Raw genomic sequence first — 18,950 nt, 5'->3', positions numbered from 1 at the left:
GGGTTTTTCCAACATTGCACGACCTTTGCATAAGCTGACGGAGAACAAGCAAAAGTTTGAATGGTCCAAAGAATGCGAAGATGCATTTCTACGACTGAAGGAGGCTTTAACATCAACGCCTATCCTCGCCTATCCTCAGCCTGAAAAATCCTTCATCCTGGACACTGATGCGAGCAACGAGGGCATCGGAGCTGTTTTATCCCAAGAAATTGACGGAAATGAACATGTCATCGCTTACTGGAGCAAATGCTTATCAAAGTCGGAGCGAAATTACTGCGTCACCAGAAAGGAGTTACTGGCCATAGTGAAAGCTGTAGAACACTTCCATCATTACCTCTACGGCCGAAAATTTCTGCTTCGGACAGATCATGCCTCATTAACTTGGCTTTTGAACTTAAAAAATCCGGAAGGCCAGATAGCCAGATGGATACAGCGGCTCCAGGAATATGACATGGAGATCAAGCATCGAAAAGGGTTATCTCACGGTAATGCTGACGCTTTATCAAGGAGACCCTGTCCTGAGAACTGCCACTATTGTTCCCGAATCGAGAAACAGTATGGAACGACTAGCCCTACCGCCTATCAGGTGACAGTGACTCCAACATCATCAGAACCTGATCCATGGAGTGATGACCAAGTTCGAAAAGATCAACTGGAAGACCCCGACATAAAACCAATTTTGGAGTTCATGGAAAGTGACAGTCGATGCCCTAGCTGGCAGGACGTTTCCATCTTCAGTCCTGCAACAAAAAGATACTGGGCTTTATGGAACTCACTCCATTTACGGAACGGCGTGCTACACCGGAAATGGGAATCTGACGACGGCAAAACATCTAGGTGGCAGTTACTACTTCCCCGATCAAGGATTTCAGATGTTCTGAAAGAAATACATAGTAGTGCGACTGGAGGACATTTTGGTGTCTTGAAAACCCTCAATAAAGTTCGGAATCGCTTCTTCTGGAGCAAGGCGAAAGATGACGTGGAGAAGTGGTGCCATTCTTGTGACGCCTGTGCTGCTCGTAAAGGACTGAAGAAGAGAAGCAGAGGGAAGCTACATCTGTACAACGTTGGAGCTCCTTTCGAACGAATTGGGATCGACATCCTGGGTTCTCTACCAAGAACTGCTGATGGGAACAAATACATTCTTGTTTCGATCGACTACTTCACCAAATGGCCGGAAGCATATCCCATTCCAGATCAAGAGGCTACCACCGTAGCAGAGACTCTAGTCCAACATTGGATCTCGAGATACGGAACACCTTTGCAGATTCATTCCGATCAAGGGAGGAATTTCATCTCTGCTGTGTTTAAGGGCCTATGTCAAATTTTCGGAATTGAGAAAACTAGGACAACACCACTACACCCACAATCGGACGGCATGGTGGAGACATTTAACCGCACAATCCTGAATAATCTCTCACTTATGGTATCCAGAAATCAACAGGATTGGGACAAGAAGCTACCTTTGTTCCTGCTGGCCTACTGCAGTGCTGTCCACGAGACTACCGGATATGCCCCATCTCAGATGCTCTTCGGACGAGAGCTTCAGCTACCTTGTGATCTCGTCTTCGGTCGTCCTCCGGATGCGCCTTCATCGCCTGAGGAGTACATCCAGGATCTCCAGGCCCGGTTGGAAGACGTTCATAACTTCGCACGAGAGCGAATCAACATCGCGGCGGAGAAGATGAAGACCCGATACGACACAAGGTCTACTGGACATGAATTCAACGAAGGCGACAAGGTTTGGTTATGGAATCCCATCCGACGGAAAGGTCTTTCACCCAAATTGCAGTCGTATTGGGATGGACCCTACAAAGTCCTTAACCGACTGAAAAACGTCGTAGTGAGGATCCAAAAATCACCTAATGCAAAACCTAGGGTTGTACATTATGATCGGTTAGCCCCATACTATGGCCATAGTTCATGAGTATTACGTAAACAGCCATGGTTGATAACATAAAAGTTGTAGGTAATTTTTGCTTTTAATGTTTAGTAATATTTCTTGTTATTATTGTGTTTTCTGTATCTGTTAGTTATTAATTAATGTGTATATACTGTAATATATGTATATATGTAAACTTGTGAGAGAGTTTGGCACCCTTTCTGGGGATTGTACTGCCCGGGACGTGCAGTCCTTAGGAAGGGGGCAATGTTACAAATTCTGTAAATAGTAATTATTGTAGGAACGTAACCTGTAAATAGTTTCCCGTAATGAATATACATCCCCTTTTTCATATGGCTAAAGTATACGACCCCTATTTCCTTTTTGTTCATTGATAAAATTTGATAACGGTCTACTACTTTACAGAAGCGTGTGGAATATTTGTGAAATTTCTTTTCGGTGTATTTAAGCCGTTAGCGATGGATAAACAGTTAGTTTCGATTGATATTTCGAACTGAGAAGATTTTTGCTCTGTTTATAGCGAGGCATTTCGCTGTGTTGTTTTCGTATTTGGAAGTAAATACGTGTGTAAACGTTGAGTTTACGGTGTTGTGTGATAATTGCTTAATTGCTGATGAATAATTTAGCAATTGTTGAAGATCTTTCCTGTACATAGTGTAAATAAATTTCCTGTGTTTTTATCAAGAACTGTGTCTTCATTTCAAGAAAGTGGAAGTCGCACCGAATCCGTTACAATATCTTTCCTCTGCTACATTTGTCTCCCTTTAAGCATAAGGTTTTGTTTGGAAGAATGCGATGAAAAAGACCAGTTTCGTCAGCATTGAAAATATTTTTCTCATCATTATCGTTTGCACACCGATTTCAATTTCTCTATCCAATCCATGACATGAGCTGGGTTAACGGACTTCTCTTTGCCACAAATGGATTTAAAAGAAATGTAGTGCCGTGTTCGGAATTTTTCAAGTCATCCATTTGACGCCTTAAAAGAGTCTATCTCCAAAGTTTTCCCTGACTTTCCTGGCTTTCTCTTGGAGTAATACCCTGCTTGTTGGGACGTTCTTTGCACGAGCAGCTCTGAACCATTTCATGACAACCTCGTCGATTTCACTGGTTTCTGTTTTGTGAAACTTTAAATTTTTAAAATTTTCATTCAAACTCGCAATCCACAATTTTCTAATTTCGTCTTTATCTTTTAAAATTTCGCTGATTTGAATTTCCCCAACTTGAAAATGATCAGCAAGACAACGCACACTTATTTTTTCTTTTTCGGCAACATCCAAAATATTGATTTTTTTTCTTTCAATGTCAGTCACTTTCTTTTAGTTGCCATTTTAAAACTCAAACAATATTGTCACACAAAAAAATCAACTAAATCAACACGCCTTTAGGAAAGTTTGCAACTGCAAAGCTACAATTGCTGCATGAAAAACAGGTTCGCTTGCCTCTCAATTCATCTCAGGGAATGAATATCCCATTACCAACGGCGGTGATTCGGTGGAGCAACCCCCCTCCCCTCCACACACTTTGTATGGTTAATTTATTTTATCTCTACTTTTTATGGTTAATTTATTTATTTTATCTCGAGTATCGCTATTGCATGATTGACACTTGGCAATATGACCTTGAATATGGGCAAATCTTTTTCATGTCTAAAAATTAAACAACCCAACGAAACCATGCCACCCTAAAGCCGACTACTACCGCCGGCGCTGGTCTGCTCAATTGCATCTCCCGAGAACCCCAGTTAGAAAAAGCGCCCAGTTTCCTCTTTTTTATCTTAATTTTTGAAAAGTTATTGTGTACGAAGTTCATTAAAATCATAAGAAAAACGTACGTTAATTGTTAGACTGACATCAGTTTTCACTTATCTGCTTCAATACTCTCAAAACTAGCTGTAACAAAATTATGACTTTTTTTTTTCTTTCTCATTTTTTGCTGCCCCCAACTTTTAAGCCCCAATTGCTGCCTCTGCCCATTACCACCCATTTAATTCCAAGAAACAGTGATAAGGAAATGACGGGAGGGGGGGGGATATCAGTTATGGAGGATGAAAAGCTTTGTAAGGCAAACAGTTACTAAGATATTCTGTTAAGAGAAAAAAAACGAAAGTGCTACGATCGCAAGGGAAATTTTTTGTGAAATAACTGTCCGTTATTCGGAGTGTCCGTTATTCAGAGTGAATTACATGGAATGGCCTATATTGAGGGACTGGGACTTGCAAAAATGTCCGTTAATTAGAGGTGTCCATTATTCGGGAGTGTCCGTTAAGGGAGGTTTCACTGTATTTGGTACTTTTACAATGCTGTATCACCAAGGTTTTGAGTGAAAGAAAATACATTTTTCCGTAGCTGAATAAACACTATCTCTACCAAATTTCATCAAAATCTGAGACGATGAGGTACAATTTGGTGAAAAAAATATGTTGATTTGATATGTGAAATAATGAAGCGTCATTGTGTTTCAGAAAGAAATAAGGGGCTCAAAGTTGATTCTCAATAAGAATGCCTATGAAAAATCCAAATGTATTCTAGCAGAATAATCCTCCTTCAGGTACAAAGGATTAATTTTTGAAAAAAGCAACACTGACTGTGACTCAGTCATGCAACCGCCTCTGAACTTCTTTGATCATCAAAGATCACTCTCTAGATGTTTTTCACATTTTAATTTCAAATAATTCCCATAGAGATCACCCAAACCGTAATGTTACCAAAGATAGCATAATCTTGCAATTTTGAGGTTTCAATTTCAAAAAAGTTTTAGGGGAGAACTTCTTAACAATTCCCCTTAACGTCCTCTTTTACCTAACTTCAAAAATGGCCTGAATTTGTGTTATTGTGACTACAAGTTCAGAATCTCTTTTATGACCTCTACTCTTAGGTCAGTAAAGGTAACATAAAATTTCTGTTTTTATGATTTTAATTTAGAAAAAAATCTTAAAGGGTCATCCCTCTAATTTCCATTTAAAGTCTAAAACTGAGTTTTTTAGGAATTCATCAGTTCTAACAAATCTACTGGGAAGAAACTCCAAACCTCTTCCTTCCTCTTTAAGTCACCCAAAAATAGTCTGAAATAACATTTCTGAATAACACTTTTGCAAAATTTTCGTGTTGGGACCCTGCAGGCCGCAAGTTTCCTTTAAATGTCTGAAATTCATTATTAACCCTTTCAAGGGCAGCGTCCCCGCCTTGAGAACGCATATTTGACAATTTTTTTCCAAATATATATAGCTCTCTGCAAAAAAACTATCGATTTGTTAAAGAACCCTTATAGTTGCTTTTTCACTCAGTAGATGTCAGCACCATTGAAGTCTTTTTTCCTTCTCTGAGAGAGGTTTGAAATGTGCGAATTTTTAGGGTCAGAGGATTTTTTTTTTTTCAGTAGTAAGACCCAGAGTTAAAAATATTAGTCACAAATTTTATTTTTATAGGCTCCTAAGACTTCATAAATGTCTTTACCAAATTTTAATAGTGCAAAAACATTGAGAAATATACATTTATTTTATACGTCCTCACTGTGAAGACATTGCCCCGGTTCAGTATGTCATTTCTCATCAGTCAATAGATGGCAGCACTAGTTCCCTTAGATTTCTCTTTAGCTTTATAATTATAAATATTGCATATAGATACATGCATATTATTCTGCTTTTAACTTTATCTTCACTGATTGCGTGCAATTTTATTTATATATGCGATCTATTACAACCGTATTATATTCAAGTATCTGTTTATAATATTATATATATATATATATATATATAGTACATTTATATTTATATATAAATATATTTATATGTATATATTTATTTATACATTTATACTACTTAAAATGGAACCAAATTATAAGAATACAATTGTTTTCGAAAATGCTAAATTATTTTTGCGTTTGTATTTATGTATATATCAATTATTTCCATCGTATTGCATTAGAATATGTGTTTATCATAAGATTAAAAGTCAATAAATCAGTAAAAATGTAAATATCATAGTTGAATTAGTGCCTGTAAGAGCGCTTTTCCTATGCACAGCGTTTTGTGCTTTCTCTGTTCCAGACGGGCAGCGTCCTCGTCTTGAGAACGTATGGTTCCAATATTAAAAAAAAATTCTAATTTTTTTTTCCAATGAAAATCAGTTCAATGATGCTAAAACATTATGAAAAGTGAGTTTTTTTGTAGATTTTAATTTTTTTTCAAGTACTGCCCCTCAAAGGGTTTTAAAGCACCTGTTTTGGAAGTTTTTTCAGGAAGAAGGAAGCGTCCTCTGTACCTTCACATCAACCGAAGACAGCCCAATTTTTTTTAAAGACTTTATCTTCGAGCCACATGGGTTGTTCACAGCATTGCCATAATTAGGGACAGATCATGATATATCTGAACATTTGGTATTTTGTACTATTGCAATGGATTGGTCATGCATTTTGAGAAAATGTTAAACATTTGTACAGTAAAAGTAACCATTGAAAGAATTGCCTGTAAATTCATTTTGAAATGACACTGTATTTTTTCCATTATGTAAAATTTTAAAAAGAATTTGAATTGCTTTTAGATTAATTACTATGCTGAAAAGTATACGTTACAACTGGTCCCTGAAGTTGAAAGTGAAGTTGACAGTGGGAAAATCAAACATCGGAGACATCCAGGTGCCAGGAAAAGACCACCTGTAGTCTTACCTGAAAAATTGATTGGGGCTGTCCGCAATTTGATACCTGGTGAGAAAGTTAAAATTCATGCTTCACTTTTTATGTTTCTTCTATGATAATTTTTACCCACCTGAACATGTAACTTCAGGATTACCATGCATTGCTGAAACAGCAGGTCCAGAACTTTTTTAAGGAGGGGACAATTTTTCTTTTACTTACCTCCTCTATGTATCCAGAGCCCTAGTCTGGGGGTGGTATTTGAGGGTAATATCCTATTTTTTATAACTGATACGTTACCTATGAAATGACATGCAAAAAAAAGGGAAAATTTCTGGGTTACGTCCTCAACCTGGGTTACGTCCTTGATTAAAAACGTAAAAACAAATCCAGAAATCAGTCCATAGACATACCGAGTCGCCTGTTTCGCACGTGTAAAAAATTCATCCACCCTGGTGATTCATAAAAAATGGTTTGTCACGGTTGTATCATACATTTACACAGTTAAACAGTTTCAAAAGAAGCGAAATGCTCATCGAAGGCTATACTTAAGCAAATGTTTTCAACTAGATTTTTAGGGAAGTTATAATTAAAAAGTAAGTTTTTGAGTACTGAAATTTCTTGCTTAAATGCAGAAATGGTATTGCAAATTCTTTTAATTCTGATAGCTTGCGAAACAATAATGCCAATAAAAACCTTTTTACTTAGGCAGGAGGAAAAATCTTGTAAGCTGTTAACTGTGAAATTGAATTTGCGTCTTTTATCATAGATTGTAGTGGAACAATTTGAGTCAATTTGTATGTTGATATCCAAGAAATTAAAGCTATTTTGATTAGAACTGGTCTTTTTGAGCGTTAATGAACTATGATAAATAGTTTTGCTAAGTTCAGAAAAATTAGGAAAATTTATACACAAAAGGTCATCAATGTATCTGCAACAAAAAGGTGTAGAGGAAGGATTGTCAATTAAATATATTCTCTCATAATATAAAAGAAAAAGGTTGGCCAATGTAGAGCTAAAATTAGCTCCCATTGCTATGCCATTAATTTGTAGAAAACATGAATTACCATTTTTGAAAAAATTATTGAAAATACAAAATTTAAAAAGACCAAGAAAAAACAATTCATTAAAATCAAAGGAATCCTTGACTGAATTAAAAAGTTCTGAAACAGAGGAAAAAAGTTCAATGAGTGGGATATTGGTGAAGAGGTTTTCAAAATCAAAAGTTTCTAAGTAATTTATATCAAGCATATTAAGTAAATTGATGACTTCAACACTATTATTAACAATCCAGAACCAATTCATTTGTTGAAGTTTAAGTTGTTCAAGAATTTTTTTGAGAAACTGTTCAAGCTTTACACTCAGATTTTTTCCAATGGTGTTGGTGGCAGAGCAAATAAAGCGAAATCCAACAGGTGTTTTATGAAATTTTGGAATTGCATATAAGTAAGGTAAGTTAACAGAATCAGGACGTGGCAATTTAAAAAGTTTGTAAGCAGCAGCAAATTTTTTGATGATGGAGGATTCATTAAGTTTGGAGGAAACATAAGTGGTGGTTTTTTCTAGTTCATTTTTTAAAATATTAGCATATAATTTTTTGCAGCAGATAGAGTAATTAGAACTGGCTTTATCAACAACTGTAAAGACAAATGCTTTTTTAAAATCATTGATGGCATTATTTTCATCAGCAGAGAGATGTAAGTATGAAGATTCTGTGTTAACAATATCACGTAAACGTGATTTCAGTTCAATTAAAAAGTGGTGTCTATATTCAAGAAATGCATTAAGTGGAACATTAAAACAATAGGAGATTTTTCTTAAAAAATATTCAAGTTCAAATGTAAGCTTATTAAAAGCTTTTAGGAAATTAATACGAAAATTAGGCCGATATTTAGTACCCAAACTAAAAAGTTTAATGAGTTTTTTGTTTTGTAAAAAATTCAAATCTCCGGTCAGAATATGACCAAGATCAGAGTTGAAGAAGATGGAATTAGAGAAATTAGCACAATTACAATCAAAGTTCAAATATTTATCAAAATTTTTTGCAACTTCTTGATAGTTTAGAATTTTTTTTGAGAAAGGAGGATTGAATTTGTAGCTGAAGACAATTTGTAGATCCTTGATGGGAAAAAAATCCAAAAGTTTACTGTGTAGTTTTGAAAAGTTTAAATAGTCGAAGGATTTTTGCAAAAAACTAAAGGTGCAGTAGTAAGTTTGATGTTGTTGAGTGGAACCAACTTTGTAGATCAGAAGATCATAACAAAGAAATTCAAAGTGTGAATTAAAAAGACCAGTTCAAATCAAAATAGCTTTAATTTCTTGGATATCTACATACAAATTGACTCAAATTGTTCCACTACAATCTATGATAAAAGACGCGAATTCAATTTCACAGTTAACAGCTTACAAGATTTTTCCTCCTGCCTAAGTAAAAAGGTTTTTATTGGCATTATTGTTTCGCAAGCTATCAGAATTAAAAGAATTTACAATACCATTTCTGCATTTAAGCAAGAAATTTCAGTACTCAAAAATTTACTTTTTAATAATAACTTCCCTAAAAATCTAGTTGAAAACATTTGCTTAAGTATAGCCTTCGATGAGCATTTTGCTTCTTTTGAAACTGTTTAGCTGTGTAAATGTATGATACAACCGTGACAAACCATTTTTTATGAATCACCGGGGTGGATGAATTTTTTACATGTGCGAAACAGGTGACTCGGTATGTCTATGGACTGATTTCTGGATTTGTTTTTATGTGCTTAATGTTTTGTTGACAAATGGAATGTTTTTTTATCAGGTTGAACAATGGATTTGGTTTTGTTTACGTGGATTTCAAGGTAAGACAATTTTGTTATAGGCAGGTACTGTCCCGTGGAAGGCTAATTATCGGAACTTGTTTTCCTAATTAGTCGAGGCGAAACCCCCTGCTTTTAGTTTTAGGTTTGAGCTCTAGTTTATTGTTTTTAGCTTAGCAAGTGGTGCTTTTGCCCATTGTTACTCTATATTGCATGTACTGGAGCTTAAACATTCTCTTCTAGTTCATAGTTAAAATTTTGGTCTTTTGACCATAATTAATGAATCCTCCATGGCTGATGAGCTCTGGATTCATTCTTTATCTATTCCTACTTAATAGCTGTTTGCATTTTTCCTTTTTATCATCATTTGTTATTTATAATTTCTTTAATATTTGTAATTTTGTTTGCTTAATTTTATATATATATATATATATATATATATATATATATATATATATATATATATATATATATATATATATATATAAAATTAAATCTCATTAATATTTGTATTTATGCATTACAAATATAGCAGTAAATACATATTGATTAGCATACTTTTGGACAGTTTTAGACAGCTTTGGACAGTAAAAACCACTTGTCCTGTCCTAAACCAGTTTCAAACAATCCAAAACCCAACCCTGAATGAAAGCCTACCTATGCGTTGAAATTTGAGTGAGTTTTGCTCAAAATTTTAAAAGTTCAGTTACATCCCTTTGCTTCTCATTGCCTCATATATTATTATTATTTTTTTTATTATAAATGCAAATATTAACGTTTGAATTTTGTCCAAATATTTGAGAATTAAATAGTATTTTAGTGAGTAAAAATCACAATACACAATCCTATATGCTTGAAAATTTTAACAGCATCAAGGAATAAAACTTGTTGAAGCATTTCTATATTTTATGCTCGGAATTTCCTTAATAAATAATATCTTTTAGAAAAAGTTTTGTAAAAATTAATAGAAAAAACTTGAGAATTTCATTTAATGGTCTAGAATGAAATAGCATTTACATAAATGAAATTAAAGACATAGCAAAATATATGCTGAGCTATATGAAAAATTTTGTTTAGGCATAAAACTTGTTGAAGTATTACTTTATTTAATTTTTTTGAAACTATCTTCCTTGTACTTTTCTTTGAGACATTTTGTTTGTTATATTTGTTAACATCTTGATGATCTTATCCCTCATAGATGAAAAAGTAAGATATTTTAAGACTGCAGCTTCAGAGTTATGGAGTCAACTTTCATCTCGCAGGTTGCCTATTGAATCTGATGAAATTGAACAAAGATTGCTAAAGTTATATCCTCATTTACGAGGTATGCTTAGTGTTATTTTGTTATTTGCAGTCTTTGTGTGAAATTTCTTTGGAAATTGAAAAACTCATATTTTTGCTACTGATGATTTACTCTTTATTATTTTATATTTTGATGTCCAAACATAAAACACTCACATAAGAAAACAAAACAAAACAAAAAAAACTTGTTAAGGTTAATTCAAATTTTACTCATAATTAAGAAACAAGATACTAATTGGATTATTGGATATAAAGAAATTATCCAAAACTTTTGGGTAGTTTTTAAATTTCTGATGCAGCATTTAATAAATTTATGTTTCACTTAGTTTGAGGCAATCTGGAACCATCTTTCTTGTAGATTTTAAAACTGGGGAAATTATTACCTCAGCCCCAGTAAGTAATCTGCAGGAATACCAATGAAAATTATTATCTTAGTATGATAATGTAAATTTTGTTTCACAATAAAAACATAACAAAAATCTGTGTATTAACCAGGGATGCAGAATAGGAGGGAAAATGACTGACTCCAGGTATTTTATAGCCTCAGACTCTGACACTTTTACCTCAAAATCAGTCCCTATTCTACTCTGCAAGCACTGGCAAAGTTGCAGACTTAGAAAGGAAAATGACTGACCCTGACTCTTGGAATTTTGCCCCTTCGACCCCTGGCTCAGACTCTTTTACTCCAAGATCAGCCCGAAATGGACTCTGTAGCCCTGGAATTAATTAATATTATAATGGCAGAAGTATTTTCTGCCTGTGACCTGCTGTAGCAGGGTTGCCACGCACCGGGAAAACCGGGAAAACCTGGAATTATCAGGGAAAATGAAAATGGCCGAAAAATCAGGGAAATGTCAGGGAAAATGAAAAATTGCATATTTCCGATTGTTCTTAGGCGGCCCGCGGTCTATGACGTCAAAAAAAAAAAAAACTTTCAGCCTTGTTTTTTTCGCCGTCATTCTTCCCATTGTCATTCCCTTCCCATTCGTCGCTTTGTCATTCCCCTCTTTCTTCTTCCCCCTGCAGTTCTTTTTATCAACTCTCTGCCATTGGCGCGTGCGCCATAGCAGTCCGTGGCGGACATGCGCAGAAGGTACTTCTTTTCTTCCTCGTTTGAGCGGGCTCTGTTTAAACGCTGCTTGTTTACGTCAGCAGTTCTGAAGTTGTTATGATACACAGCATATTGTTTTATCTGCGAATGCGACTGAAGTTCTTAATGAGCTGCAATAATCTTTTCATATTTTATATTTTTTCTTTAAATTGATTAATGAAATCGTATTCTTCTAAACAATTTTGTTCTGTAAATTTAGTTCATTAGACAAGTTTAAACTTAGGAAGTTTTTTTTTATCGCTAATCTTTTAGTATTTTGGTAGTGATCTTTAAAGACTTCCAATGCGCTTCTTTCTTTCAAAATAAAAGTAATCCGATTAAAAAAAAATCTGCACATCAGAGAAGTTTCTGATCAATGCTCAAAATTTAACTTTATGACAGGGTGCCCACAGGAGTGATTATGGCGCAAGTTGCGCCATCAAAATTTGGGGGGGGGGGGGGGGGTTAATTATTTATTTTACTTTATTTTTATTCAGATTATTTACTCATATTATTTTACTTTATTATTTTCATCTGTGTGTGTGTATTTTATTGGGGGGCGAGCACACTTTTCTTTCAAAACAATAATAATTAAAAATAAATAGGTAAAAAAAATAAATAAAAAAAGAGAGTTAAAAATAAAAAAAAGCGCTAAGGCGTTCAAAAATATTGGGGGGGGGGGGGGTGCCATTGAACTTGGGGGGGGGGGGAGCATTCCTGTTTTATGAGCAACAAACAGGGGAAATATGTGAAGCTAAAAGATGCATGATTTTTTTTAAAGGCCAAAGTCTAAAAGCGCTTTGAGTTCAATGAATTGGAGGGGTAGAAGGCAATAATTGAAAAAGTTTAGGTTTCATCAGTTTTTAGTTCAGATTATTTTAGCAATTAACTTTATTTTTGTGATACAGATGTCACAATTGTTATTTTTTCAGTTCTTTCACTTGATGTAAGGCAGTGGCTCCTCGCTATTGAAAATTAGATATGCTACATTTACATTAATTGTTTATTACAGTGATTTGCTTCACTTGTGTTAGTACATTAGGGTAGTTCAAAAATACACTTAAAAAGAAAGGTTTGTCCTAGAAAACAGGACACCACTCAATGTTTTTCGACTTGTGGATAGTAAAATACTGGAAGAATTTTAACTTCCTATTCCAACTGTAAGAGGGTGCTCGACCCTCTCCCTCAAACTTCAAAAGTATGAGGAGGGGGTTAAAAAATACATTGAACTGAAAAAACAATGTTACATACTATAATCTACACGAGTTATATGCATATTCATTGCAATAAAATAATTACCTACATAAAAAAACAGCTGGGGAAATTAAATGTTTCTAAATTTGTGACTTTTTCTATGCTAGAGCTAATGTTAAATTAAGGGGTCATTGAGCACCCTCTTAAAATTTGAGTAAGAAGCTAAAACTTTTACAGCACAATACTATTAGTAAGTCTAAAAAAAATAAGGGTGTCTTGGACTCGAGCTGAGAGAAAAAAAAAAATTGAACCACCCTTAGTACATACTTTTGATTATTTCAGCTTGAGTAAATTAAATTTGGTAACTATTGTTTGTAAAGTTTGAAAATGAGGTAAGTTTTATCAAAATTTGAGATGTATATATTAATGTTGCAAAATGAAGGTGGAGATCGATAACTTTTCTCAAAGCCACCTGGAAAACCTGGAAATGTCAGGGAATTTCATTCTTGAACTTCCGTGGCAACCCTGTGTAGTCAAAAGAAGAATACAATACTCTTTGCAAAATCTGGCTACAAAACTATGTAATACAGGCACAGTAAAATGTTAATAAAAACCCCTGGTTATAATTTTAAAAAATGGAATGTAAATTCAATTTCTATAAACATTGAATGAATTTTGCTCAATGTGTAATAATTGGTTTTTCAATTGCTTGTGTGGGATCAAGTTTGTATATAAGTCTTCCAATATGTCAGTTTCAAACCAAGGCATTCAGCTGACCTGAATTTTAGCGTCTCTCATTAAAACATCTTGCTGCAAGTGCAAATCTGTAATTAGTGGCTGTCCACAAATGGTGACATGCTTTTAGGGGGTAGGGGAGGTTCATAAAATTTGTGACAGTTTGTGATTAGGGAGATGAAGGGGGTAACAAGAAGTGTCACATCAGGCATTTTTTATAACAATAAGCTACAAAGGGGGAGAGGATAAGGTAGAAATGGGGGCCACTTGTGAGACAGGATGGAAGGAGGTCAAATTTTTGGGAAAAGGTTTGCATCAGTTATGAACCGCTCTTTACTTAAACTTTTACATAACTTTTGTTTGTTGGTTTTTCTTCACAGCATTTTGTTTCTGTAAAACTTATATCTTGTTTCAATTTTACTTTGTACTAGTGTTACCCGTACGGCTTTGCCCGTAGTAGAAAATTAAAAGGTCTTTTGGTTCACCTATATATTTACAAATAATGTATGGTGAATTTCTCGCCAATTGGCTTGCCATGTAATACCCATAATTTTGCTCGGAAAATGTTCATAAAAATGGAATAGAAAAAGAACCAAATCGAATTTTCGAAAAATCACTTCGAGGGGGCACACCCTATGCTACGAACTAATTTTGTGCCAAAGTTCATGAAAATCGGCGGAACGGTCTAGGTGCTATGCGCATCACAGACATCCAGACTGACTTTCAGCTTTATTTTTTGAAAAGATTTTTAGCTTTATGTCATTAAAGGTTGAGTCATTTTATTGCAATTCATTTAATTTTTGCAAAGAATCTTATTAATTGGTGCATTTCATGAGCAAACCTTTTTCTAAAGTCAGTGAATAGTCTTTAAATAAGAATTTAAATTTAGAGGTCATGCATGATGACAGCTATGATAAGTTTCTAGGCGTGAAAATGAGCAATATAGATGCTATTTTTAATGAACCAAACATATACATCTCACAATACAAAATAATGAAATTCTTTATTAAATAAAAGTGTTGCACCTTACTGGCTGCAAATTATACAAAATCTAAAATATACAGAAGAAAAATATTTTCAAACACAAAATTAATTGTATTTTAAAATTACTTTCACAAATTTATTCCTCTGTCAGTTGCGGGTATCAATCAGGATCAGTTGAGAAAGAGAAACTTCGATATGATCCAAAACTGTGGGCATCAAATTTGGCACCTAGGTTTCTAAACCTAGGGATAGAATCAAAATTTTTGTTCTCAAAATGCGACTGAGGACAGCTTATTTCTGACACTGTCTAAAGTTGTTTTAAACTATTTTACTTCTTTCAATTAAAAGTAAAAATTCATGTCTTCTTTTTTTATCTAACACTGCAATATTTTTAGATGGAACATTTGAAGAATTACCTGACTCTATTAAAAAAGAAGAAATAACTCAAATGAGGAAGAAAATTCACACTGAGCTATATCGTTGGAGGCCTATTGAGTATTTTCCCCTCTCTTTTATTGTTTGTTTTGTTATTGTTCTGTTTTGTTTTTCTGTTCCAGTTTATTCCAACATCTCTGCATTTTGCCGATACAGTAGAATACCCTTATAATGGCGACCTATAAAACACAATTCTTTATAAAACGGACAACTTTTCAGAAATAAACAATTAGTTTTTCAGTTTAAAAAACTCTATTTTACCTTTTCAACATAATTCTTTGGCAAATTACATTTTGAAAGTTTCTCATCATCCAATCTTAATTCAAAGCTTTTAAACGACGATTAGTATTTGAAATGAATAAGTACCAGATTGTTCTTGTAAATGCAGCTGTTGTTTAACACTAGAAAGACGGAGGGGCCTATGTGGCCCCTTGCGTAGTGTGTTGTTTAATAACTCGGATAATACCTAATGGAACTTAATGGAATTTTCTGACTTTTCATTATATGTCACTATTTGAATGCTTGTTTAATCATTTAATCATTCACCTCATAGTACTGTTAATATTGATCCTTATACCTAGAAAGACGGGAGGGGCCACAGTGGCCCCTAAGCATTTTGACAATTAAAAAATTTATTTTTTTCCTTTCTCCTAATTGTTGTAGCATAAAAAAAATGCCATTCACTCTAGTTTAACCTGTAACTTCCTCTTTATGCAGCCGATTGGATATCCAAATGCTATAAACAGTACCGACTGCTTACCATCCTAACGGTGGCCATTGCTCTTGGAAAGGAAAACTAATTCAACCTTTTGCCCTGTATAGAGAGAAAAACTAAAAATAATTAAGTACTAAGTTTTTATTTAGTCATGAAAGAAGGTGTATCAGGCATGTGGACTCCCTCAGGAAGAATTTTTAAAAGAATTCACTACAAAAATGGGTATTGGCCACACTGGCCCCTTCAGTCTTTCTAGGTATACATAAAATGTCAGTCGTTCTAGTGTTAAACCACAAAGCTAGCCAAAGTGCACTATACTGGATTTTACTGGATTTGGGAATTATACTATATAGTTAAATTGCATAATTTGATTTTTTAATTCTCTTGCTGGCATTGCCCGGCATTGCACAGTCTACCTCAAAAATAAAAGTCATGTCAAGTGCTCTGCAATCAGGCAAAAAAAAAAAGAAAAGGGGGAGCTTAGATTCAAATTATAAAGTGGATTAACACTGTCCATTCTGGACTACATTAACTGTCTAAAATTAATTGAAGGCAAATTTGTGGAATTTACTTGATTAAAAATAGTAGCGATTGCTATAGTTGGGGCAAACCTAACCTTTAGGTTAGATCAGTGGTTCCCAACCATTTTTGGCCCATCGCCCCTTTTGAAAGTTAAATCACACCTATTGCCCCCCACGTTCTTCCCTTAAAAACACAAATTAGATGGCGCTGATTTTAGTAAAAATTAATGTTACTAAACGCCTAATTTTAGTTTAAAGCATCAAAAAGTGCATGATAAAGCAATAATTAGCTTTAAAACTGATTTTTTTTATACTTAACCCCCCTCTCCCCCCCCCCCCCCAAAAAAGAAAGAACGTAATTTGAAGCGCTTTAACTAACCAACGTCATTTACATACTTAGCAAAAATAAGAATACTACATTTTTCAGTAGCATGCTTTTTTTAAAAATTGAAATCCAGAAAAAATTGAAAATTTTAACTGTTAAGATTTTTTTTTTATTTTTTTAACCTTTTTAATGGCTGCCTTGTGCTTGATGGAACTCCGTTAAAGCTTTGATGTTTGGCTTTATATTAGTGAGATTTAATCTGAGACCCCCTTTGAGGCAGGTGTCCAATCTATTTCTTTGCTTCGTGAGAAGCTGCACTACAGAGCTAAATCCTCTTTCAACTAAATATGTTGAGGGGAATGAGATGAGGAGCTGTTCAACTTTTTTCCAAAGTTGTGCGTAAGTACCCAAAAGCTTCACCCAGGCAAGTTCGTAACCGTATTGCTTGAAAGTAATTTTTGATTCACAATCAAATTTAAAATCCATAAACTCTGTCTGCAAAGAGTTTTCCAGTTCATTTAATCTTCAAAACTAAATGGTTCTAAAATCCAGTCAGGAATTTGTAAGTTGATCAAATCTGCAAACCTTGATTCCATGTTCTTTTTTAACTGATCAAGGTGATCAATAAAAATTAAAAAATTTTCCTCCGGAAGTTCATCATCCACGATTAAACTTTTTTTAGAGTCTGAAACAGGATCAATTCTTTACGGCCAGTATTTGCCTTGTGGATTTCGAATTTGTCAATTAATGCTGAAATTATGCTTTTGGCTTTGATGAGGTTCATCTTGGTTCCTTGAAGATTAATGTTGACTTCGTTCATTTTTTCAAAAATATCTGTGAGATATGTAAATTCCAATTTGCGCTGTTTCAAATTCTCACTTAAAGCAGGATCATGCAAGTCGAGAAACTCAGCTACATAGTCGAATAATTCAAAGAAACGGCGCAAACAGTTTTTTTTGGAAAGCCACCTCACAGACGTATGTAAAAGCAAGCGCTTGAATTTTTCATCATTTTCATGGCAGAGCTCTCGAAACAGGCAATCATTGAGAGAATTAGCTTTGATCTTGTTAGTACCAGTAATCATACCTGCCAACCCTTCCGGATTTCCCGGAAGTTTTACGGATTTTTATGTCCTTTTCCATTTTTCCGGTTATGAGCAAAATCTTCTGGATTTTTCACGTTTTGTAGGAAAAATAATTATCTCGCCAATTTTGGCGCTAAAGATACTTTTGTGGAATGCGGCACCGCGTTTTAGGCCAAGTAGCCAAGGAAAGGTTGCCATAAGAGAATGGCACGAGAAGAAGCGAGGCAAGATTATGACCTCACTGAGTGATACAGCGCATGACTTCATCGGGATCCAATCAAAGCATGCGTCGCGGCGGACAACTAGGGGCACAATTTCGGCGCCAATTATCTTCTCATTCTCTCAATTCAAGCTGTTTTTGCTTCGTTCTTTTTTTAAGATGAGTAACAAATGTTATTTCCAAACTTTTAAAGAAAGCAATAAAAGTAATATTTACTAAACGAAAGTAATTTCAATTGATATGAAATTCATAACTAATATATTGTTAAATGTAAAGAGGGTAGGTGTCCTGTTTGATTTTATTTTGCGCTAAAATCTTGTGGATAAAAATAAAAAAATCTTCCGGATTTTTTTTCTCGGAGGTTGGCAGGTATGAGTAATGACTAATTGTAAGGTTTCGTGTAAAACACCACTTAATTTTTTTGCAGCCAAGTGTTGACGATGAATGACACAATGGATGGTAATCACTTCTGGCACTTCTTTTTTAAGGTGTGCAAGAAACCTAATATGACGACCCACCATGGCAGGGGCACCATCTGCGACGCAAGCACTTACATTTGTCAATGGAAATTCCCTTTCTTCAAAATAATTCTTTACCACTTTAAAAATCAACGATCCCTTTGTATCAGTAATCAAAGTTCTAGCGAACAACATTTCGTCAGTTATCTCTTTCAGTTCATTAATAAACATCACGTAAGCTAATAAAATAGCTCTGTTATCTGTCACAGTTGATTCATCAATCTGTAGTGCAAATTTACTTTGTTTCAAAACATTTATGAGTTTGCACTCAACGTCAGCAGCCTTTTCATCTATTCTCCTGGAAACTGTGTTGTTACTCAGGAGGAGAGATTGACTTATCTTTTTACTGGAGCCCTCACCAAGCAAAATTTCAACTATTTTTTGGGCAGCGGGTAGAATAAGATTTTCACCAATCGTATGAGGCTTACCACACTTTGCTATCAAAAGAGACACTTCGTAAGAAGCAAGAAGCTCTTTGTCAAGATCTGTTGCTTGTC

The 18,950-nt window shown here is 34.6% G+C and overlaps 1 protein-coding gene across 1 annotated transcript in view; it reads left to right on the top strand.

Moving 5' to 3' along the window:
• LOC129216229 (methyltransferase-like protein 17, mitochondrial) overlaps positions 1 to 18,950 on the top strand; it is an 82,012-nt gene that overhangs the window by 9,838 nt on the left and 53,224 nt on the right. Inside the window, exons 2-4 of the mRNA XM_054850426.1 lie at positions 6,445 to 6,607; positions 10,529 to 10,654; positions 15,031 to 15,130. Coding sequence (XP_054706401.1) covers positions 6,445 to 6,607; positions 10,529 to 10,654; positions 15,031 to 15,130 — 389 coding nt within the window. The remainder of the gene's footprint in view (positions 1 to 6,444; positions 6,608 to 10,528; positions 10,655 to 15,030; positions 15,131 to 18,950) is intronic.

This window comes from Uloborus diversus, chromosome 2 (assembly GCF_026930045.1).
Source record: "Uloborus diversus isolate 005 chromosome 2, Udiv.v.3.1, whole genome shotgun sequence".
Taxonomy (NCBI): Eukaryota; Metazoa; Arthropoda; class Arachnida; order Araneae; family Uloboridae; genus Uloborus; species Uloborus diversus.
Note: the sequence above shows the minus strand (reverse complement) of the source record. Positions and strands in the feature narration are given on the sequence as shown.